General features: G+C 45.9%; 1 protein-coding gene across 8 annotated transcripts in view; it reads left to right on the top strand.

Moving 5' to 3' along the window:
- The window catches only part of DOCK9 (dedicator of cytokinesis 9), a 1069784-nt gene that overhangs the window by 406189 nt on the left and 638355 nt on the right, over window positions 1-25240 (top strand). For all 8 annotated transcript variants that reach the window (XM_085622123.1, XM_085622117.1, XM_085622120.1 and 5 more), the window contains exon 4: window positions 119-201. In XM_085622123.1, the coding sequence (XP_085478249.1) occupies window positions 119-201 (83 nt within the window). The remainder of the gene's footprint in view (window positions 1-118; window positions 202-25240) is intronic.

The raw sequence follows: 25240 nt of genomic DNA, 5'->3' as shown, positions 1-25240 counted from the left end.
TTGGTTTGCTTATTTCATGCAATATAATTCTTCTACAAAAGCTTAACACAGTATATTTCTGAAAAAGGTAGCCCTATTGATTTCGCTTATTTTATGGAATTTGTTTCCCTGGATATAGTGCATCAAAACCTACAACTCGGACTGGCATGTGGTGAATTATAAATATGAAGACTACTCTGGGGATTTCAGGCTGCTTCCTAAGTGAGTACCTGCCTTTTTTTTACCCATTACTGTTGGAATGACTGCATGCACGTTAAAAAGCAATCATGTTTTTGCACTGTTCAGAAAAAGCATGGAAATTCATTCACCCTGTGCTGGCTCAGAGTTTTATTATCGAGGCAGTGGTGCAGCTTAATGTTGAAACCCATATTTGAAGCTGGCTTAGCTTTCACTGAATATATTTATTGCCTTTTTTTCAGATTTTCTTTTCTTACGGTTGCAGATTGAACTGTGTCTTAAACGGTGCATTTGCTGGTAGACAATTCTTCCCTTTCTCCGTATACAAAATATAGTTTTGTTTTATGTTTTAACCTCTTCGACGCCGATGACGAAACGGTTCCGTCATGCACGTCGGTTGGGCTGTGCTTATGACGGAACCGTTCCGTCATGGCCCCGCCCGCGCTCAGATCTTTCAGCACCGCGCGGGAATCCGCGCAGCGCTGAAGAGGTTAAGCCTGGTATTTGTTTTTATTTTGAATCGAACATCAATGCAGGGACGAATCAAGGAATAATTGGGCTGCAGTCAGTTGACCAAAGAGCCTGTTGTGGTGTAGCAGTACGGGGTAAATTCAGTTATATCATTAAATATGGCGAGAGCTTGAAAGAGGACAATGTGGACGCCCGATTCCAGGTCGCATGAACGATATGTTGTATTTTGGACTCCAAAAGACAAATTGTTAGGCCATTCAGATCTTGATGGTTCAACTGTAAAAAGCAACAGTTTCCCCAAAGCCAGTAGACCAGCATCCATTTTGTTAGGTTTGTTTGGTTCCTGGGGTATTTGGAAAATAAATAGAATAATTTGTGGGAAGTCGGTATGTCAGGGAAATTGGGAGAGGTGTGTACGTGTACACTGTTGTGTTTTCAATCTTGTTATTGGTAACAATGACGCCTTTGTTAAACAGCTCAGAAAATGTACTTATCGCCATACTACAAACAACTGGTTCTGTAGTAGGGGATCTCTGTGTATAGTCATAATCTATGAATAGTCCCTCCCATGTGCGGGGACCCCGGAGCAATCAAAATATCTCTTAAGCTGTCCTGCATTTGCAAACCTGCAAAGACACTTAAGAGACAGACAAAAATAATACAGCCTAAGAACAATATGGCTGCACTGGCCAGCACTTCCTCTGAAGTGAACACAAAAGCCAAAATAAAGTTTAAATGTCATTTTTATTCACATCTGACATGTTCCTTTATTGTATCACACTCCCTTCACTAAAATCCCTTTAAACAATAGAGAGGAAGGGGTGGACAGACAAGCCCTATAGGCTGTCATTATGTGTCTGCTAAAGGGATACCGTGCCTTTAAGAAACTCTCCAGAGACCCCCGGTATCCCAGGATGCACAGCCAAAGCAAGTTACTTTCATTTCTTTTTTCCGGCTCCTGCTAGCAGGACCCTGGAGCTTGAGCTCTACCCTTTTGGGTGGATATTTGGACTAAATCTTAGATTTTTGGATATATAGTGTGTTCATTCGACGTCTAGAGCCTTTATGTACTGCATCCTGCGTTTTGGTGCAGTTTGCTCATTCTTAGCATGGCTTTATTTGATAAATGCCCTGAGTGTGGGAGGAAAAAGGCCAAGACGGACCCACATGATGTCTGTATCCTCTGCTTGTCTTCCTCACATGTCCCTGCTACGTGTGCCATCTGCAAGACCTTCTCCAAGAGGACCCTGAGGGACAGGGAGAAGATTCGCCTCCAGGGACAGGAGAAGCAGAGGACAGGTGGGACTTCGGGGCATGGAGGATCCCATTCCCCTTCCTCTGCCCATGCTTCAGCCACTGGAGGGACCTCCGGGCAGAAACAGCAGCAGAAACGACGCCTACCAGCTGGTAGATCGCGTTCGACGTCGAAGGCGACGACGTCGACGGCGAGAGGTAAAGCACCGGTGTGTTCGCTGTCGATCCCGGGCTCGGGATCGCGGCGTTCTCGACGTTCGACGTCGAGAGAGGGGCCGGCGAGACCTAGGACTAGGTCGCCGTCGAGGATTCCACGGTCGTCGTCGACACACCATCGACGTCGTACCGAGCCCCGCGATGGATCGACGCCGACGACATCAACGCCGAGGCACCGGCGACTGCCGTCGAGACGGAGGGGATCGCCGTCGAGGCACAGATCGCTGTCGAGGAACGGATCGCCGTCGAGGCACAGATCGCCGTCGAGGCACAGATCGCCGTCGAGGCACAGATCACCGTCGAGGCACAGCTCGCCGTCGAGGCGAAGGAGATCGTCGTCGAGGCGAAGGATATCGACGTCGAGAAGAAGAAGATCGGCGTCGAGGAGACGTCGTTCACCGTCGACGTCGAGGGGCCACCGGTCGACGTCGAGGGGACGCCGGACGGCGAGGAGACGACGGACGAGGTCGACGATCAGTTCGACGTCGGTGACATCGGGGAACACGTCTTCGGTGATTACAATCTCCAGTCGTGGATCTAGGAGGCGACGGCGCTCCCCCTCGTTTACTTCAGCACGGGATAGGCCCGCCAAGAAGAGAAGGGTGGATGGGAGTCCGGACAGTGCTGGTCCTGGTTCCCCTGCAAGGAGTGATGGGGCTCCGCAGCCTCTCCCCCAGCCGCTGCCTCGGAAGCCTCCAACGCCTCCTCCGCCTCCGCCTCCTCCTCCTCCTCCTCCGCCTAAGCGGCCTACACCACCGCCAGTGCCGCAGCTTCCACCGTCTCCTCAGCTACCGGCGGCTCCTAAGGCTCCTCGCAGACAGAGGTCGCGTTCTCGATCTCGCCGGAGGTCACGGAGTAGATGCAGGTCGTCCACTCACACGAGGCATGGGCGACGGAGGTATAGATCTCGTTCCAGAGGCACGTGGTATACGGACTCTTCTGGCAATGGACGGCTCTCCCCCTCACTGTCGGAGACTCCGCCTACCCGAATCTCGCCGGTGGATGATATTGCCACTTTCCAGGATGTGCTGATGAGGGGGGCGGCGAAATTGGGGATCTCCGTAGCAGTCCCGGTTCCCACTACCTCGGTGATCTTTGAGACATTGCACAAGGCTCACCTCTCACGCCCCCTCCTTCCCTTGGTTCCGGGTTTGGAGGAACCAGCCATGGAGGTTTTCTTGACTCCTGCGGTGGTGAAGTCTGCTCCCTCACGGTTGCAGAAGAAGTACAGGGCCCCTGATTCGGACCCGGCCTTCCTCAGGGTGGACCCTCCCCCGGACTCTGTCATTGTGGTGGCGGCTCGTAAACAACACTCCACGACGCCCTCTTCCACGGCTCCTCCGGATAAGGAGAGCCGCAAGATGGACTCCTTGGGGAGGAGAATGTGCTCTACGTCGGCCACGACTATGAAGGCCGCTAGCGCCTCTGCCCTGCTGGGTCGCTATGACCGATTGCTTTGGGACTCTCTGCAACAGTTTGCTGCCTCCCTGCCTAGGGACAAAAGAGAGGACTTCCAGGAGGTGCTGAACGAAGGCATGATGGTCTCCAACCAGATCATCAGTGCGGCGGGGGATGTCTCGTTGCTGGCGGCCCATGGGTACTGTCATGGAGTGCACATGAGGAGACATTCCTGGCTGAGGCTTACCTCTCTCAAGCCTGAAGCGCAGCAAAAGATCGCGAACTTGCCTTTCTCTGGCTCGACGCTGTTCGGGTCTCATGCGGATGACGAGATGGCACGCATGAAGGCCGAAGCAGAAACCCTGAAGGCCGTGGGGTTGGAAAGACCCAAGGAGCAGAAGAAGTCATTCCGTTCCTATGGCAGGCGTTATTCTAAGCAACGCGGTCAAGGGCGCCAGTCTGGTCACCAACAGCAGCACCAGCAACAACAGCAGTTCCCGAGGCAGTCCTTTCAGAAACGCCAGAGGGGCAGAGGCCAGCATCAATCCTCGTCGGGGAACAAAGGCCCGACCGGGTCGAAGCCCTGAAAGGTCACTTCCCCCTCGTTCGTTACCCGCTCCGGTGGGGGGAAGTATTCAGTTCTACCTGGCAGAGTGGAGGACAATAACTCAGGACAAGTGGGTGCTGAATATTGTTTGCAATGGATACAGTCTTCGTTTCACCAGCCCGCCTCCTCAGATTCCACCAGTGCGCTCTCCCTTCATGGTACGGGAGCTCCAGGGGGAGGCGGACATCCTGTTAAGGAAGAAGGCGATAGAAGCTGTTCCTTTGAGGCAAAGAGGAACAGGCCTTTACTCCAGGTTCTTTCTCGTCAGAAAAAAGGACAAAAACGAGTTCAGGCCTATTCTAGATCTGCGTCAAGCAAACAAGTGGATCAGCAGAGAAAAGTTCCGTATGTTGTCCCTGCATCAGATTTACCCTCAGTTGCATCGAGGAGATTGGCTGTGCGCCATAGATCTGCAGGACGCTTACTTTCATGTGCCGATCGCACCAAAGCATCGCAAGTTCCTGAGGTTTCTAGTAGGCAACAACCATTACCAGTATACAGTACTCCCGTTTGGTCTGAAGTCTGCCCCACGGACGTTCTCCAAGTGCATGGCAGTGGTGGCAGCACACTTGCGGAAGACCAAAGTGTTTGTGTATCCATACCTGGACGATTGGCTGATCAAGGCTTCCACGTTCCGGGAAGCACAGTGTCACTTCAACAGGACAGCTGCCTTGCTTCATCGCCTGGGGCTGCACATCAACATGTCAAAGTCAGTGCCGATTCCTGTGCAGTGTCTCCAGTACTTGGGGGCCTCAGTCAATACCTTGAACGCAAGCGTGTGTCCTTCGGAGGAGAGACGCTTATCGATCCGTGGGAAGGCCCTGCACCTCCTCTCAGCCCACTCTCCTACAGTGAGGACGGTGTCCTCCTTACTGGGGTCGATGGCTTCCTGCATCTTTATCACCCCCAATGCACGTCTGCATATGAGGCCTCTGCAGGAATGTCTGGAGGATCAATGGGACCAGAGGCGGGGGCGTTGGGAGGACAAGATTCATCTGTCCCAACACGCTCTCCAATCTCTGAAATGGTGGTGCTCCTCAGAGAATGTTTGCAAGGGGACTCCTTTCCACAAGGATATTCCGGTCCAGACCATAGTGACCGATGCGTCTCTCCAGGGCTGGGGAGCGCATTCGGGCCCTCTTCAGATTCAGGGGATATGGTCGCAGACGGAGATGACTTACCACATCAACTTTTTGGAACTCAGAGCAGTACACTTGGCCCTGAAGGCGTTCCATCCCTCCTTCACGACGAACTCCCTGCTTGTTCAGACGGACAATACTACTACCATGTATTACCTCAACAAGCAGGGGGGCTCCCGTTCACGCACGCTGTCTCGGGAGGCACAGACGATCTGGAATTGGCTGGTGGCCAGGAACCTGACGATCACGGCAACCCATCTGCCGGGAGTGCAGAATGCCCAAGCCGATGTGCTCAGCAGGCTCGTTCAAGAAAATCACGAGTGGGTGCTAAACGACGGCGTGCTCAGAGACGTCTTCGCAGAGTGGGGCACTCCGGATATCGATCTGTTCGCTACGGCAGAAAACAGCAAATGCCGCGACTTCGCGTCCAGGTACTACCAACCAGGGACACTGGGGAATGCCCTATGGATCAGCTGGTCCAACAGCTTTCTCTACGCCTTTCCACCCATTCCCCTGATTCCGGCGGTGCTGATCAAGCTGTCGCAATCCAGAGCCAGGATGATCCTGATTGCTCCGGAGTGGCCGAGGCAATGGTGGTTCACCGACCTTCTTCACCGGTCTGTTCTGCCACACCGGCGCCTGTCGTGTCGGCCGGACCTTCTCACGAAGTTCGGAGGACAGATGGTTCACCCCAATCTCTCGTCCTTGAGTTTGGCAGCATGGCTCCTGAGCTAGTACAGTATGGACACTTGAACCTACCTCAGGACTGTATGGAGATCTTGAAAGAGTCGAAGAGACCGTCTACAAGGACTTCTTACGCCTATAAGTGGAAGAGATTCTCTTTGTGGTGCAAGGCGAAGGACATTGACCCTACATCCTGTAAAGAAGATGTTATTTTGCCTTATTTGCTGCAGTTAGCTCAATCTGGGCTTAATTTTCAGTCTATTAAAGTTCATCTTGCAGCTTTGACTGCGTATAGAAAGGGCCCTTCCCAAACCTCATTTTTTCAAATTCCTGTGATTAAAGATTTTTTGGAGGGTTTGCATAAGGTGTTTCCCCCTGTTAGACGACCTTCTCCACCATGGGAATTGAACGTGGTGTTGTCCAGATTGATGAGGGAGCCTTTTGAGCCTATTCATAAGGCTTCTTTGCAGCATTTGTCCTGGAAGGCTGCCTTCCTTGTGGCCATTACATCGGCCAGGAGGGTAAGTGAGATTCAGGCTCTGTGTTGTCAAGAGCCGTATACTGTATTCCATGCGTCTAAAGTAGTGATGCGTACTCATCCTAAATTTTTGCCTAAAGTGATATCTGATTTCCATGTAAATCAAGTGATAACTTTGCCTACATTTTTTCAGCATCCCTCCTCTCCGGCGGAGAGGTCTCTGCATTCACTAGATGTGCGTAGGGTGTTGAAATTCTATCTAGATAAGACAAAAGACATCCGCAGGTCGGATCAACTATTTGTAAATTATGGTTCAGTAAGAACTGGTCTAGCTACCTCAAAACAGTCCATCTCCAGATGGATTGTGTCCTGTATTCAGCTTTGTTATCAGAAAGCTAATAAGACGTTAGGGGGTAAGCCTACAGCGCATTCGGCTAGGGGCAAAGCAGCTACTACAGCTTTGCTTAGGAATGTTCCAATTGCTGACATTTGTAAGGCTGCCACCTGGAAGTCGGTCCATACGTTTACAAAGCATTACTGCCTGGACTCTGATGCTAGGGCAGATGCGCAGGTTGGACAGGCTTCGCTGAGGAATTTGTTTGCACAGTGATTTGTTGGTGTTTGGTTCTTACTCCACCTCTGTTTGTTGGTTGGGATGGGCTTGCCATTCTATTCATAGATTATGACTATACACAGAGATCCCCTACTACAGAAGGAGTAGTTTCTTACCTGTAACTCCAGTTCTGTAGTAGGGGTATCTCTGTTATAGTCATAAGCGACCCTCCCTCCTCCCCGGTGGAGTAATTCTGGCAGTATCAGGCCTGTTGTTATACACCTTCAAAAAGAACTGAAAGTAACTTGCTTTGGCTGTGCATCCTGGGATACCGGGGGTCTCTGGAGAGTTTCTTAAAGGCACGGTATCCCTTTAGCAGACACATAATGACAGCCTATAGGGCTTGTCTGTCCACCCCTTCCTCTCTATTGTTTAAAGGGATTTTGGTGAAGGGAGTGTGATACAATAAAGGAACATGTCAGATGTGAATAAAAATGACATTTAAACTTTATTTTGGCTTTTGTGTTCACTTCAGAGGAAGTGCTGGCCAGTGCAGCCATATTGTTCTTAGGCTGTATTATTTTTGTCTGTCTCTTAAGTGTCTTTGCAGGTTTGCAAATGCAGGACAGCTTAAGAGATATTTTGATTGCTCCGGGGTCCCCGCACATGGGCGAGGGGACTATTCATAGATTATGACTATAACAGAGATACCCCTACTACAGAACTGGAGTTACAGGTAAGAAACTACTCCATCCCTGTGCACAGTATCCTGAAATGATTGATGTTTCATTGCATGAAGCCTTGTCACCATGAAGCCCTTGAAGCTTTTCTAGAGAGCTGAGAGTGGCGGAGATGGCTGGATCGAGAAATTTGCACAGAACCTGCACGTGATTTCTTTTGATTGAGCGCTGGCGTTGAAATATGGAAAAGTAAAACGCATAGGTTTCCCACCCAGAGATTTTGCTTTATTAATGCAGCCTTCGTCGTGGTCGGGCCCTTCCATACCATCACGTCAACACATGGGCTTTTTTTTAAAAACTTACTAAGTAGGTTCAGGTGTAAGGTGTTCAGTAAAAAATGATTGTATTATTTCCGTGACCAAATCTCCTGGAGGCACAGGATGTCAACACAAGACTTTTAACATGCAATGCGCTCCTTGATATTTCTAACCTGTCAAGCTTCTCATCACGCGCACCTTGTTCTCTAGATTCTTCACATAGGTCCACAGCTCAAGTCTTTTTTCAGAGCTGTTTTTCTTTAATTTACAAAGATTTCGCCAGTGACTCTATGAATCCCACCTTATTCTCCATCCTCTCCAAAGGAAATGAAGCAACAGCAGAGGCATTTGCCACTTTGCCTAATGTAGGTAATGCCGCATCCAGGTTTGCCACCCTGTATCTCTGGCTTTCACTAGGTCACTCCTATCGGCCACTTTCATCTCAGGGTTCTTCTTTTTGCACGTGTGGAGCTGAAAAAAATTAGTTGTTTGCTAGCCATCTTGGGTCATCGCAGCATCATATCTGTCACTGTGGTTGTGCATCTTCCTTGCGAAGCTTCCTTGCAAACTCCTTCCGACAGGCCCTAGCACCAACATGGCTATTCTTCCAAGCATCCCCTCTGGCTCAGTAACACCCTCTTACAATTGGTGGAGGGGTTGTGACCACCACAGTTATGCAATGGTCTTTTATTACTAATCTGGAAAGGTGGCACCCATTCTCCGTGCTGACACTCCAGCCACGGGCACCTCATCTGGCTACAGTCTGACTCCTTTTCTTGATTCCTGTATTCCTCTGACTGACACCGCATCACCAGGTCTGGCCCAGGTTCACACTTCAAATGGGTGACACCTGTTGAATCCCCACTTGTTGCATTCTCCACAGCATTCAGCCTGAGGCTGTGAGTCCTATGGGCACCCCCGAGCAGTATGGGCTCAGATTCAGCTCAGGGAGATTTGTAGATGAGTGGCCATTGAGCCAGCCACCATGCTCCACCACCCATATTCATATTTTTATATTTTAGATGATCAGAACTACAGCGTTGGCTATTTCTATTACCGGTCCCTAGCATCACCTTTGCTTTTGCACGCGACCATCCCTGTTGGACGCGAGACAGAAAATCTGTGAGGATATTTATGGGAGGAGATTGTGTCTTCAGAAGCATTACAGATATGTGATGAGTACGGTAGGAATGGGCTACACTGCAAAGGGCAAAATAAACGAAAACATGAATATGAAAGCATGGTATATATAAAAGTTATGGTCAGCAGAGAAACGTAAGTTCAAAGTTACTATGTCTTGCAAATGACAGGAAGAGTAGGAAGATCCTGGGTAAAAGTGTAGACATAACAGATCACAATACTTTGATCTTGTACTCCAACATTTTCAGGTCACCTAATTGTAACATTTATACGTGTATATTTTTATTGCTGTTGTAAATGAAACTCTCAGATCTATTTAGGAAATGAAGGGGAGCACTACACTTCCATTTTTTTTAAAATTGAAACTGACACCATCCAAAAATAAATCACTGGCCACATTGCACATCCCAGGACCCTGTCTAGGAAGTTGCAGCTGAAACTACAAATGGCTCTGTGATAATTTGATTATTCATTTCTGTACATCTCCCTTTCCCACTTGCAGCAGAATCTCTTACTTTGTTTACTTATGAGGAGAAAAGTTAGACATCTTGAATCTTGTGGCTGTCAATTTGGTAACTAAGTAGTGATCTCTGTCCTTTTATTCACGTCCTACACGAACAAGTAAATAATGCACAATTAACTGCTGACTTAAAAGTGGATGATGCTTGCTTCTGGATCTGTAATTGAATCCAAACTTTTTATCTCAGTAGCTTGGTTCGTGCATATTCTGTAGCTCAACTAGAGGTGACGATTGTACTTTTATTTAAAATCACCAGCAACTACACAATTTGACCAGTTTCTTAAAGTTTTTCTTCACCATTCAACCATTCGCATGACCCATCTCACCCACCTAGCCAAAGAGGTCATGGCAGCAAAGTAAAGAATTTCCTGAAGGAAATGAACAGTCGATCCCTGGACAACTTGTAGTGTAGTCCTAATAGTACCCTGTCATGCAGGACCTACGCTGTTTATGGATAACATATACTGTGGGTCTGGTGGCAGACTGACTCCGTGCACCCCCGCCGCATATGTTAGCCTATGGTTTACATTAGCTAGCTCGCAGTGCCATTAGACTCTCCTGCTATTAGAGAGATTAGTTTTTGCTACCTCAGAACACAATAACCTCAAGCTAGTGGAAACAATATACTACTTTTTACCCAGTCATTCATGCATGCTTGTTTTGTTCTCAGAGAGATACAGAGGAGAAATATTCGTTTTTACAATAAGAATTTATTGTACCGTTGCTCTTCTCATGTAAAATAAGTGTGCTGTTACGACTGTAACACAGTAGCAGAGCTATAGAACCAGCAGTACAGCGAATAAAAAGAAATAGTATTGTTCTACCATTTTTCAATTAGTCATGAACATATACAGGAATAGGAAATGTATTTATAAAATAAAGTGCGTAGACCTAAGATGCCTGACTAGATGTTCCTAAGTGTACCTAGCATGTAAGTAGGTGCTATAGTGCCTAAGCCCCTAGAATCCCACTAGGCTTAGTCGGAACCCCTTACCTGAATAGTGAGAGTGTGGGACTTCGTCCTGGACTTGAACTAGACACCCCGTAAGGGATCGTCAGACCACTGTCAGCTGGAGCGATGGTAAGCCGGAGCCGCAGCGTCTCGGCCTCGAAGTCTCGGTTTCCTCCACCTTATACTTAACAATAATAATATACATCATGAGAGACTTATTTTCATAACTGTGTCAGTGTATAAAATTATCAAACGGTCATTAAAAATGTTTCTAAAACGTTTTAAAGTCATTTAAAAATAGTTTAAAAACAAGAAGAAAAATTCTTTTTGTAGAGAAAAATGTTCTTTGGTAATGTTTGACATTGTCGTAAAGTTCCGCAAATCACAGTTCCAAATGAGTTTGATCACACAAGTTGAACTACTGTAAGCGTACTTAGAAGGCCATGCTTTCTGATAGTGTCAATTTGAAAAGTTATTTTGAAAAAGAAAGGGAAGGAAAAAGTTCCATCTTCGTTCCCAGCACACGGTGAGCCAGATTCAGATTAAATGTCCTGGCTGGGACAAACCCCCCCCCCCCCCCCTCCCCCCCAAAAAACTCACATCAGTGACGTAGCAGGGCCATAATACAAGCAAAAAACAACTCCCCACTCCCAAAACACGCTTCCTTGCTTTGTATGAAAACCAGCTACAATTGGTATGGAGTGGGTCCTTCATGATCCGGTGCGCTGCACCTCATGCACTATTGACAGCTACGCCCCTGACTCACATGCTCCAGGTCTCACATGCGCATGCTCACACGCATGCAGACATACACTTAGAGTCATAGTCCCTGCAGTTGTCTTTGTATTCCCGGGCATGTTATTGCTTCACACTGAACATTATTTTTACTTGGAAGGGGGATACGCAGAAGGGTTTGCAGGAAACTCTGAACATCACCAGAGGCAGCAGGGAGCTCAACTCTCTCTACAGTCTACACCTTCTAAGGCAGCAAGAAACCCCTAGCCCGAGAGTGTAGGGGATCGCGAGCGGGTAAACTGAACCCTAACCAACACCAGTGACAACAGGGGGCATACTGACTGCTGCCCGTAAACTACAATAGTTACCCGCTGACACCCACCCGAGACCGGAACTGGGAGAGTGAGTGGGCGAGTGAATTAGTGAAAGTGGCCACAAATCACCGTAGTTAGTTAAAATGTTGTGACAGCATCACTTCGCCGCCATCTCGCGCTCACCAGGCTGTGTCTTGCTGTTTATGGTCGTTATCGCCCGATACCCTCCTTTATGAGGGTCCATAAATTGTGTCTAATGACTCCGGAGAAGCTTTATGACATAAAGTGTGTGATGTGCCAGCTAATTGTCAGAGCAATTAGGGAGCAGGTAAACACGCCAGGGCCGGGAGTGTGTAGTAACAGGAGGCCGGCCCGTCGCACTCCAAAGGGTTCCAACCTCCCCGGAAGGGTCACCGTCCACAGGCCGTGGCAGACACTTATCCGACGCAGTTTGGAAAACCGAAGCAAACATAAGAAAATCACGAATAGTCAATCATTTTATGCCGAACCAACCTTAAAGAGAAATTCTGCTTAGGAAACTGGTAAAGCCACCGGAAAAAGTCTTGCAAATCAGTCTTGACAAGCAGTTAGACCCCTCTTTTGTGGGGAAATCTACGCGGGTATTTCTTGAACCCAAAAGAACACCAATCGTTGTTCTCTTCATGCGCTCGAAAATGTTACGCAGAAGTTCGCTAATTCGGCCAGACGATGACACCATACAGATAATCTTAAAGATAATCCAACCTCGGCATTACAAGGCTGTCCTCCTCTACCATAGTCAAAGACCAGGTCCCAAATTAGATAGCCCATTTGTTGTTGCCCTTATTAATACACCGTTTCATTGGGTACATATCAGCACTTAATTTGTTAAAGAAAAAGTGCTGAGGCCCAAAGTTTTTTTATCAAAAGCTTTCTGTGGTGGCTTCTGATTGTCAGGGCGACCGAATACCAATGCTGTCTGGTGTTGATTTCACCTCATGCCTCTTTATTATCCTTGCCCATTCATTTCACTATTGCAGGTTGTTTTTAATGTTCTTGTATTTCATGGCCTCTCAAAAAGGCTCATCTTGATCCCATCACGTGCACCAATCTTTAACTGATGTCCAGCAACCGTTTTTAAATCAAGATCTTTGGTTTAAAAAAAAAAAAGGTAGTATTACCCGATTTTAACAAGTATTGAAAATGCAATAGGTCTCGCCTTTGATTAAGTTAAAGCCATTTGCTTTGCTAATGGTATGGTATAGCAAAGCAAATGGCTATAAACTTAATGAAAGGCGAGACCTATTGCATTTTTAATGCTTGTTCAATTTGTAGTATTGTATATTTAGCTCCTCTTTGTGCCATTTCTATCTGTGTATCAATTATATTGTATTCTGAAAACAGAGACGTACTGTTTATAAAACGCCAAGGCACAAGGCCTGCACGCAAAGATTTTAAATATAGTATGTCATCAATGGTTGCCCCTTCCTTTAGAGAAGAATTCTGCCACCAATGGTTTGGTGTTGGAAACTTTGGAGAGTTCAGTTCCTTCATCTTGGCTATTTCAAGACAGGATTCCTGTTGCACATTATCATTTAAAAAGATCATCTGCTGTGGAATGAGGCATGCTCTAAATAGTGCCTCTGTACCCTGGACTTGCCAGTCTCTCGAACCCCAGATTGATTTCGTGTCAATTTCGTCTTTCCATAGGTTGAAACCCTGTTCAGACACTTGGGCCAAAAAGGAAGCAAACTAAATCCGTTTGGTGTTTGTCAACATCATTTTCAGAGCTGATCTTGGTACAACCTTATCGTAAAATGGGGCTAGATCTGTTGTGTTAAATCCTGAAAAGTATGCCAATTTTTGTGCAAACGCTTGTGAACTAGTTTTTGGTGGTGTCGGGCAATGTTCCCACTGATTGTATCAAATACATTCCTGGGTGAAATGGATTTGTGCAGGAAATGATGACCAAAATGTTGATAACAGTACAATTTGTCATAATCTGATGAACCATCTAACATTTCATTATTAGAAAATGCAGCAGTTTTCTCTAAATCAGATAACATGTTATTAGCTGTTTCAGTGTCCCAATCATCAGAAAATGTACTGGAGGTAATAAAATCACTAAATGAGATTTTAAATACATGATTAATTTTTAAAAGTTCGATCAGTCCGAATATGTTGAAATCAACCTTGTCCCATACTATACCATGGGGTATAGGAACAGCTGTGATGTTTACTGATGACAAGTCTCTTTGTTCACGATGTGACTGTGTGTGTGGCTTCAGGAGGATGTTGACCTTTCGGGCTGTGGAATCTTGTTGCAGATAATGTCCATTAATAAGCATACTAAAACTCAATACTAAACCTAGCCATAGCAGAAAAAACATTTTCCCTGAAATTTCCCAAAGTTCAATCCAAGGTGATAGCAGGTATGTTTTTTGAAGAAACAGAAGAAAGTTCTTCAATTCTTGCTTGAATGGTGTTTCGGCTGGCGTCATTTCTGGCTCGCTTGGATCCAGAGAAAACGAGACAATAAAAGGGAAGATGGCGGAGTAGCGCCGCCGGTCTGAGGATGCTCTCCGTGTATCCCTCACCGAGCCTCCTGTGTGCTGTCATCTAGCACCCAGCACACTCATACCTGCCGGTACCGCTCGACCTGCTCATCTCGCCTGTATCTGACGGCGTCCTGAACCGGCAAATGTGCCATATTTCTTCCACTGCTAAGGGAGTATCTGCGCTCCGAGCTGCATAGTGGTCCTTGCGACCGGCTCCACTACAGGCTTTCCGGCTCTCCCTGACCGCGTACACTGCACGTACTGCCCCGGCTTTTCTCACGGTTTCCAGGGAGTGTTCCTTCACCTGCTGCAGCTACGGAGGCCATGGCCCCACCTCGCACGACTAAAGGTCGCCGCAATTAAAATGCAAATGTGAGTGCAAGTATGGCTGGATGCAAGTATGGCTGGAAAAATCGCCAACAAGGTAAAAGACAAGGAGAAGGATAATAATAAAGAAGGAAACTGTGTAGAGACTTCATTAATCGGTGAGCAGAGCCTCTGTAGTTCTTCTTCTGATGCCATTCTAACCCACGCTGATACTGTTGGTCCCGCCAGTTCTAGCTCCAGGGCTGAGTCTGGGATAGGGGCACAGCTTGATAAGCCAATTTTGAAATTACTTCAATCTGGGAGAGCAACCGAACTGCTTCGGTCATGTGGGTCCGAAAATTTAATTCCGGGTGTTGTCATGGCCGAAGTGCTGAATGCTGCAATTCTAGATGTTAGAAGTAGTGAGGCTTGTTTGGTCAGCGCTAGGGCAACGTCTGTCTCTACGCATCATCTATCTGCACTTAAGCACTCAACTTAACCAACTCAGTAACTAGTTTGGCTGGTCAGTGTATGTCAGCGAAAGACAGTTTACGGGATAAAATAATGGATAGTCCCGCAACAACTACGGTTAGACCTATTGGACAAAATGACCAAACTGTGCAGGAACGTAAGGACCCTGCGGAGATTCCTGATCAGTCAATTGTGGGGGAAAGCCCCCAGAAGGGGAGCAGCAGGGATAACTGCAGGAAAAATCACGGCAATTCCGGAGTCATCAGTGAATTACAGTCGGAGCAATCCGAGAAAGCAGGGCAACAGATCCATAATCTCACCAATTTATCTGCTGATACTGATACTGTCTCTGATGCTGGGGCAATCGGTCCTTGCAGTACTTTGACTGCTCCTGATATGGGATGGTATAATATGGCCCAAAGCTGGGAGGACGGCCGAGATAATAGTGACAGTGCCCCCGACAGGGGTGCCGTGAGAAAATTGAGAATTAACAGCCCTAAAATCACCAAGATATGTAAAGGTGGCAAAAGTGGGAAGAATAGAGGGGGGGGGGTAAAGCAACGAGTGATTGATACAATACGATGTTTAAAGGAGGCTTCAATTAATACTTCTAAACCTGGTCCTGGGGTTAGCCCACTGCGGAAGTGGGTATCTTCAAAAGGAGAAGTTAAAAATATTATTTCCAGGCTCTCTAACGTCAGCGGTACAGCAATTACTCCTACAGAAGTATCGGAGGAGGTTAGCGCCGATATTAATCAAGCAGATGGCGGGGGAAAAAAATCTATATCTTCCGTCAGTGGTAGTCCACCGATGCCCCCAGTTTTCTCCCCAGTAACTAACTCTATAGTGCCACCAATACCGTTAACGCTGCTCCTACTGTCTGCAATCTGGAGCAGACAGGAGAAGAACCATCACTTTCTAGCATTATGCAAGCCTTATGCGCCCAGAGAGCAGAGGCCCAGGCATACTTTAAACAGGCGAGTGGCGATAGCAAGGTGATTAAACCGGCTTTGGTAGAGGTAACGTCAAAAGTCAGTTTGTTATCCTCTGAAGTGACAGACCTACAGCAACGAGTCGCCGCAGTCGAGGAATCTAATTCATATACAGTCAATCGGGTAAAGATTCGGGACTCTCGAATGTCGCTAATGCAGTCCAAGATCGAGGACCTCGAAAATAGACAGAGGCATCAGAACTTGCGGATCTTTGGCATTCCAGAGGGGAGGGAAGGCAGTGATCCACGGACTTTTATCATCAAACTCTTGCAGGAAGCCTTCCCGGATCTTTGGGATTGGGACATGGACCCGCAAGTGCAACGTGCACATCGATTACCATTATCAATTTCCCCAGGAAATTGTGCTAAACCTAATTTTGCTAGACCTATTCTTGTCTGCTTCGGCAATTTTTTGTTACGCCAAGCTATATACTTTAAGGCACGTCTGTCATCTCCAGTTAGGGTAGACGCAATGTCCATCTTTGTGCGGTCCGATCTCTGCAAGGTAACCATGGATAAACGATGGAAGCTTCGCCAGCTGATGGATCCCTTCAAAAATGTCTGCTCACAAGTGTTCTTACAAGAGCCTGCTCGTCTTAAGATTGTAAAATATGGACGTCAGCACTTTTTCTTTGATGAGCAGGACGCAAAACAAGCTCTTTCAAGATGGCAAGCAACCGGCAAGGATTGACTTTGAGAAGCGAGTCGGGGTTTTTCTCTCCCTTTCATACTTTTCTTCTCTCTTTGAAAATTCCCCTCCCTCTTTCCTTTTGGATATAATATCTTAGATTTATAACGTTAAACAACTCTGAAAGAGGCTGCTGTCTTGTTAGATATACGACACTAAGACGTATTGGCGGGTTGTGCTGGGTTGCTCTGGGTGATGTGGGCATGGGGGTATGGGTTGGGGGAACGAGAGGGCGTCCTCAGCATGCTGTCAGCATGGGACAGCCAAGAAGGGGGCGATTCCTTTTCGTAGGTACTGGGGTGAGGGGAGAGGTGAAGGTGGAAGGGGAGTGGGGGTCGGGGAGAGGGAGGTTGTGGAGGGGGGATTTAAAAACCCACAGTCTATCGAATTAAACATGGGACAAACATTGGAGGGAAGGACGAGCATCTGGGGAGAGGACGATGGGACCAGGTTTACTTGCATTAACCGATGTCTCAATTTAAATGTATGTGCTGGAACGTAGCCGGGCTTAATCAAGCTAATAAGCGACGATTAGTTGCAGAAGAGCTACGCGTATTCAAGCCTCATATACTGGGATTGGCGGAAACACATATCGCTTACAAAGATAGAGCATTGCTAAAGCAGTTAGGGTATGATGTTATTGTCTGCACATCACAAACTATTTCTACTCGGGGGTGGCTCTCTTAAAATCTAAGAGATGTGGGGCTATCATCCTCCGATCTGTGGCCGACTCTGAGGGGAGATGGGCTATTTAGCAGATGGTAATTTTTAGGGCGTATGTTTACAATTTGCATGGTATATGGTCCGAATATCGATTGCCCAGATGTCATTTCTCAGTTAACCTCTGAGCTCCTTGAGTGGCCTGGTGAAAAGATTGTGATGGGAGATTTTAACTGTATTTTGGATAGGAAAATTGATACTACTAATGTTGCCGCACTTTTCAGAATGTATAGAACCAGGACCGCAGTCTTAGAACTCCTTCATCTGCTTCGGTTAGAGGACATGTGGAGAAGGTTATTTCCAAATATACCGGGCTTTACTTTCTATTCCATATCGCATAAACAGTATTCAAGGATAGATATGATATTTGCTGGCAGGGCTATTTTACAGAATGCACTTGTATGTCCCAAAATTACATCCGATCATAACCCGGTCATGCTAACAATGCAGCTGCAGCCTAACTCCCATGAACCCGTTAGGGAATTTACTTTTCCTAGGCATCTACTCAATAATCTTTATTTTTTTAAAACTATAGTAGAGGAGCATGTAGATAACAACAGGGGGACGGCTGCTATTGCGATAGTATGGGACTGTCTTAAAGCATGGGTTAGAGGCACCATGCTCCAAGATATTATTAAACAAAATCGACAGGACTCTTCCAATTTGGAGCAAGAACAAAAGCGCCGTTTAGATCTTGAGCGTTTACATGCAACAGCCATTGTCTTTAAAGATCCTGCTGAACAAGTGATTTACCAGCAGGTTATCGAGGCTAAAGCCAAGATTATGAGAAGGGTAGGGGACAAAGCTGCACATAGCTGTCACAAATTGCGAACAAACCAGTACGAATATGGCGAGAAAGTGGGTTGATTGCTGGCTAATCAAATCGCTGATCGAAGGGCTAAATCATCTGTCAAAACAATTAAAGGGGTAGGTGGTCTGACTTATACAAGATCTACAGATATTCTAGAACAATTTAGGCTATTTTACGCCGACCTCTATGGTGATTCTGGTCACTTCGATCAGCAAGCCACTTCGGCCTATATACAGGAGTGTGCTATGCCGGTTTTGGACCCTCTTTATCGCGAGCTTCTGCAAAAAGATATTGGGGTCGGGAAGTCGAGGATGCAATCATAGCTCTGCCCGCTGGCAAGGCAGTCGGGGACTTTGACTGAGTTAGCTGAGGAGCTTTATGGACAACAATGACTCTCATGGGCCTAGGTCAAAGGTTTATCTCGGCTGTACAAAAAATGTACAGGAGCCCAACTGCTGCAATCAAACTCAATGGCCAGTCATCCGCCTTCTTCGCAATACACCGGGGCACACGGCAGGGCTGCCCGCTATCCCCACTGTTGTTCACTATTTACATTGAGCCATTTATCAAACACCTATTATCCAGTGCTGATATTAAATCAGTTACTTAAACGGGATAGATCTCAAATTAACAGCATACGCGGACAATATTGTGGTCTTCTCGAGCCAGCCGATAACTGCCATAACCACCGAGGCACAGCGATTCTGACTTTTTTCTGGGTATAAGCTTAATCTGAATAAAACACATACATTACTCAATTTTCAACCCGATACTCTCCCAACGGCTTTAGGTACCACAAACAGTGCAGTATACTTGGGAGTTACTTTAAGTAGTAAAGTCAGGGATAGCATATATTTGAACTATGAACCTCTTTTGAGGAAAGTTGTTGCTAACCTGCGTTGCTGGGACCGGCTCCCATTGAGTATATATGGGAGATGTAACATCGTCAAAATGAATGTTTTCCCAAAATGTTTGTATTTTTTTCGCACTATCCCATTGAAGGAGAGCTTTACGATATATAAAATTGTCATTTAAGCAGGGGGGCTTTAAACTTCCAGATTTTAAGTTATACTTTTGGGCCGCATTTACGGGTGAATACAGAGTTTAGTCAAAGGACTCGAAATCGGTCCCACTTGGCTTTCATACCAGCTAGCCTCCGGATCTGACTCTGGGTACTTGCTTTATAAAACATCCGATCCGAACTATTAAGAGGGTGCGATTTAAGATAGTAAGGGACATAGCTAGTATTTGGCACGAAATCTCCAAGGCATACGAATTTCCTGATTTGCATTTCTATACTGCATTATGGGGAATACTCTACTGCCGAGTATTTTTCATGATTGTGTTGGCAAAGGATGGCAATGTAAGGGTGTGACCCGGCTGGGTCATCTTTATGATGGGCAGGGTTTTCGGTCCTTTCAGTCTCTGAGAGAGGAATTCTCCCTGCCACACAGATATTTTTTAAAGTACTTGCAAATCAGGGATTATTTTGTTCGAGGCTTAGGCATGTTAGAGCTGGAGCTAAAAGTTTCTTCTTTTGAAGTTCTGTCTGCTTTCTTTGGGGCATCCAGACGAGGGGCCATTGGCAAAGCCTATCAGAAACTAATTGAGGCGGTTAGTGACGATGGGATACAGATAGCGGCCAAGTTAACTCGGATTTTCAACTGCAATATTACTAAGGAGGAGATTAACGAATCTCTGAAAACAATAGACTCGGCAGTAACTTCAGTTAATCTGAAACTCCAGCAAACCAGATTAATCTTCATGTTGTATTCTACTCCGGAGAAAATATCTAAATGGGCTACCAGCTCAAACAACCCAAAATCATATTGTCCGAAATGTTCGGAATTCGCTGCGGATTTATGTCGCATGTTATTTTGTGTCAACTGAAGGAATTCTGGGCTGGTATCTCTCTTGCTCTTGCAGTCTGGGCTGGGTACGACAAAGTAATCACTGAGAAAGAGTTTGCTCTGGGAATGTTTTCAGAGTTAGGCTGTTTTACTAAATCTTTTGTCTCTATTGTATCTGCTTGTGCACGCCTATGCATTGCTCATTCTTGGATTCAGAGCAAGGGCCCAAGTGTTAACCAATTCTGGGGTTTACGAAGAGACATCTATGAAATGGAGATGGCATTAGCTAAAGCCAGAGGCCCTCGGTCTTGGCGTAAATTCGAAAGGACATGGTCTTGCCTAAAATGGGATTGAGAGTATAATTTCTAACTTATTGTAAATTACAATGTGGCTATGTCCCTGTTTTTTCATGTTTGTCTGTACATGCTCTCTGGTCTTGATTTTCTTTTGCTTCCCCCCGGCTTCTTCTTCTCTTTGCTTTTTACTTATTTTTCTGAGTTCGCTTTTTCTTACTTAGTTGTTTATGATTGCTCTAGGTATAATGGTATATTCTTTAAGAAATTTTTCTGTCCATGTAACTTGTTGCAATTTTATTCTTTTTTGTTCGTGGCTATAAAATAAAAAATAAAAAAAGGATCCAGAGAAAACGTATCAAAGTTAATGAAATAGCCAGTAGCAGTTTGATCAATTTTTTGAATTGCATCAGGATTTGTTGAAATGTCTCTATCCTCTTGACGAGGCATGTTGATATAGACATCTGTATTAGGTCTAATTGCGACTTGTGAATTAGTCTGATTTTCATTTTGAATTTGAATTTTTATGGTTCAAGTGGAACAAGTTCCATAGCGTTGTTGCTTAGTCGTTCATTCCTTACAGGTGGCTCTTCAAACGTGATGAGTCTTTCTGTATGAACTTCTTGGATTGTAGCTAGAGGAGGGTGTCTGCTTCATCGGAGTCCACTAGGCCTACTGTTTAGTATCGGCCACATAGTGTGGTTTGATTAAGTCGATTTTTAATCAAACGATCAAGACAAATCTTTCTCCTTTTTTCCGGCAAGAGGCGGGAGTAACACAGTTCTTGTTCTGTGTACTGCAAGGACTGGGACAGGTTTTCTGGAAGAAGGTCTAAATTCCTTTTTCTCTCCGCAATTTTCTCTCTGACCATATCCCCGACTTTTGGGATCCAGACAGGTCTTGCCGTGACTACCGTGACTTCTTCGGTGGCGGTCTGCTGTAGATGGACATTGCTTTGTTTTGTCATGGATTCTTTTAGATCCTGTAAAACAGCCAAACGATCATGGATATCAAATGGTTTTTCATCCGCCACTGCGCCTTCACAATCAAGATCAGGTACCCACATTTGTGTCCCAAAGAGGACCACATATGGAGTGACACCCCCTAGAGAGCTTCTTGGCTGGTTATTTAATGGCCGCTGTACCCCATACAGGTGTGTGACCCAACTACCGCCCTTGCCTAATACCCTAGCTGTTAAAGATTGCTTAAAGTCCCGGTTTTTTCTCTCCACAACTGAATTTCCCTCAGGATGATACACAGATGAGAACCGCAATGCTATGCCCATTCCTTCCATGGCCTCTTTGTAACACCGAGAGCTAAACGCAGGGCCACGGTCAAAGTGTAACTGCGTATGTACCGATAAAGACTCGCAAATCTTTTATAACAGTTGGACCATCAGCAGAACACTGAGGCCAAACCCATAGGAATCTCGAGCATGAATCCACTGCCACCATGATATACCTGTAAGCCCCGTCCGTTTGTAAGGGGCCGCAGTGGTCCAAGTACACACATGCGAGAGGTTTGGTATTACTCTATCCCCCACTCCAGGAATCTGAGCATATGGAATGTTTTGTGCATCTAACTTGTAGGAGTCTGAGTGGACATTTTTTAGGTACTGCTGTGCTGCCTTTGCATGATGCATTGACAGCTATCATTATATCTCCATCTATTATCGTTTTCGCACGAGTCAGTGCAGATATGGAAGCTGTGCGAACTGCCCCCTTTGCGGCTTCATTAGACAATAAATTCCCTTCAACGTGTATGCCATCACGTTGATTACTCCGTGTATAGATCACATGCGTCCTTGGTAACTCGGATTTAATTTCTGCTACCTGTTCCCATAGTATTTTGTGCTTAATCGTGCCACCTTTTGCGTCCTTAAACCCATTTTGTTCCCAATGTTGTAAGTACTCATTGTACGATTGTACACAGTAAAAAGAATCACACACGATTAGTGTGGGGAATTCGTGATCGGTATTTACAAGGTGCCAGAATTAGTGCTTTTAATTCTGCCAACTGAGCCGTGCAGTCTCCTAGAGATTGCGTCTTTGTGCAACTAGGATAGAACTTGCCATCACACATGCGACCTTTAACAATAGCACATGGTGAAAAATATTGTTGCTTACTCCTTATGGCAGGTTGCGCAGATCCGTCAGTGTATATAATATATTCATACTGTTCAAGAGGCAAGATTTTATTAGGTAGAGGATATTCTTGTTCATATTGCAGGAATGCCTGAGTTTTTAAGTTGGGATCAAATCTGTATTCAACGTCTGTTGCAGTTGGAGAATTCGCCCATTGTATCCACCTAGGATGTAACGCTTTCGCATTTGGGATGCTGAGCTTTGTAACAGCTTCTAAAACTGGTACTGGAGTCACGACAATGATGCATTTCCCCTGAGCCACTGCTCTTTCTCTTCCCACAGCAGTCTGAACTGCTGTCAGGATCCTTTCTGTTGAAGTGAAACGCATTTCTGCAGTTGTGTACAGGTGTGATTTGTAAGCGATTGGTACAGTTTTTCCTTCATTAAAGATCAAATAAGTGTACCCGCATTGACCTGCTATTATTCGGATCACTAAGTGGCGTACGTTTGCACGTGTTTGTAAGTGTTTTGATGCGATCATGTCTTCCTGGAGTAAACGAAGAATGTTAGTATGTTCTTGTGTCCAATCTCTGGCTGAAAAGTCAGGTTGTATTAATTTATAGAAAGGTTTTACCCTTTGTGCGTGATCTAAAATGTATGTCCTCCCGAAATTTAGGAATCCTAGTATTGATTGTAAATTTTTCAATGATTTTGGAGGCTGAAGCAGCACACACTTTTCCAAAAAGTTAGCTGCCAGGCTTTTGCCTTTACTTGACTACTCCTATCCCAAAAATAGGACAGTGAGGTGGGCTATTTTCGAATTTTTAAAGTTGAACTTGTAGCCTTCTGCGGCAAATCCCATAATAATGGTGCTTACCCTGGTCAAGTGCCTCATCAAGTCGTCGTCAGTCAGATAAATATCATCCACATAGGAGAACGCTGAAGTGACTGTTACTCTTGCTGAAAATGCACCTGGGCTGTTTTTATACCCTTGTGCCAACAGACAGAATTGTCGCTGCGACCCTAACGCACTGAAGGCTGTTAGATACCTGCTTTCAGGCGCTATATTTTGACACAAAAATCCATTTGAGATATCTAGTGTGGGTTTATATTTTTTGCGCACAATCTAAACGATATGTATTATCGGGTTTAGAAGCAGGAATCAAAGGATTGCTCATTGGTGAGGTACATATTTCAATGACCCCCTGGTATTCTCTAGTTGATCTAAGATCTCCCTGGCCTGTTTTTTTAGCTTCTTGCTTTATTGGGTATTGCCTCTGAGCATTAGGTGAAACTTTTAACGGTATTACGGGGTAGGTTAAGTTCTCATCCCACCCTGCGTGATTTTTGTACAATGCTGGAGCTTGGGCTATTACCCACTCCTGTGCGTAGGCATGTTTTAGGTGAACCGGAACTTAGTTGGAAATTGCAGGAAAAATTATACTTTCTCCCCTAGGGAACTCAATTACAAATGCAGGCGGCCAATCTTGTTCTGATAACAGGATGTCATAACCAGATGATAAGTTCTTCCAAAAAATAGCTTATACTTTCCTGGGCTTGTCCCCCTCCAGCCGGAGTGTTTCTTGATATAACTTATGTGGGACGCTCACCCTGGTGTCTGGTGTTTCCACCGTGATGTAATCATTCAACTCCGCTGTCACCAGAAATTCCTTCAGGTTCAGGCGAGCTATTGTTACTTCTGCCGTGCTGTCTATCATAGTCCGAGCCCATTCCCTGATCAGAAGTTGTGTCCTCAGAATTCTGGGCATGTCTGATTTTCAGACCAGCAACTTTCTTTTTCTTAAATTGAGGTTTTGGATTTTGCTTATCTTCTTTCTTAGAAGTAAAGTCTTGAGCGCGCTGCTGGTCTCTGGACTGTGTGCGCTCCTCTCTGTGTTCTGGCCGTCCTTCTCTTTCAGAGCCTTTCTTCGAGCCCTGAAAGAACAAGAGGAACGTGTATCAGTATCCTGATAACTGTCAGGTTTTCTAATATTGTCCCTATTCCTAAGGTTGTATCTCTTTTCAGAGTGCTCCTGTTGAGGAGTCCTACCTCGGGACTGAGATCTCTTGTGTTTAGAGTTTTCTTTTTTATCCCACTTCTTTTTAGAAGAAGTATAGGTGTCTGTTTAAAAGTGTCCTTTTCAGGACTTCCCTGTAGATGAGGTTTCAATGATTTTCCCCAACACTATCCCTGTCTAATTCTGAATACGCTGTTTCAATTATTTTGGGCAGTTCATTCTCCTGTTGGTGGAGGAGTGTGGCTCAATGGTTAGAGTGGCAGACCCTGAAGCAGAGTTCTGGCCAGGGACCAGGGTTCGATTCCCGCCTCGGCGGGGCTCGGGCTCAATTTCCTCGGACCTGTCTATTCTCGCCTCGGTGCCTATTCTAATCACGGGCCCCACGCTGCAACTCTGGGCAATAGCTTGCTTAGCCTCCACACCGGCCCCAACAGCGCTAAGGATGCCTGGCTTCACCCTGGGGGTGCCCAGGAGTGGACACTTCACAGGGAAAGCCAGGAGGGGTTCCAGAGCGGTATGAGTATCAGCGCCAGGAAACCGCAGAGGCGACACCGCAAGGTGGCCGTCTGGTGACAGTGCGCTCTATAAGTACCTTGACATTTACATTTACTGTTCTAATGGAGAGAATTCCCTTAGGCGATTGCCACTGATGCTGCTTCCCCTTTAATGTTAGCTACTATTATGGCTGATACCTGTTCATAGTTGTTTAACAATTTCATCCCTAAGTTCAGGGCAGGTTCTGCTCCATAGTCGTTTTGTATTTGTCTTAATATATCTGGCACTACCACTAATGCAGGAATACCATGTGTTCTGGTATATATTACAGCAAAGACTGT

This window comes from Triturus cristatus, chromosome 8 (genome assembly GCF_964204655.1).
Source record: "Triturus cristatus chromosome 8, aTriCri1.1, whole genome shotgun sequence".
NCBI lineage: Eukaryota > Metazoa > Chordata > Amphibia > Caudata > Salamandridae > Triturus > Triturus cristatus.
Note: the sequence above shows the minus strand (reverse complement) of the source record. Positions and strands in the feature narration are given on the sequence as shown.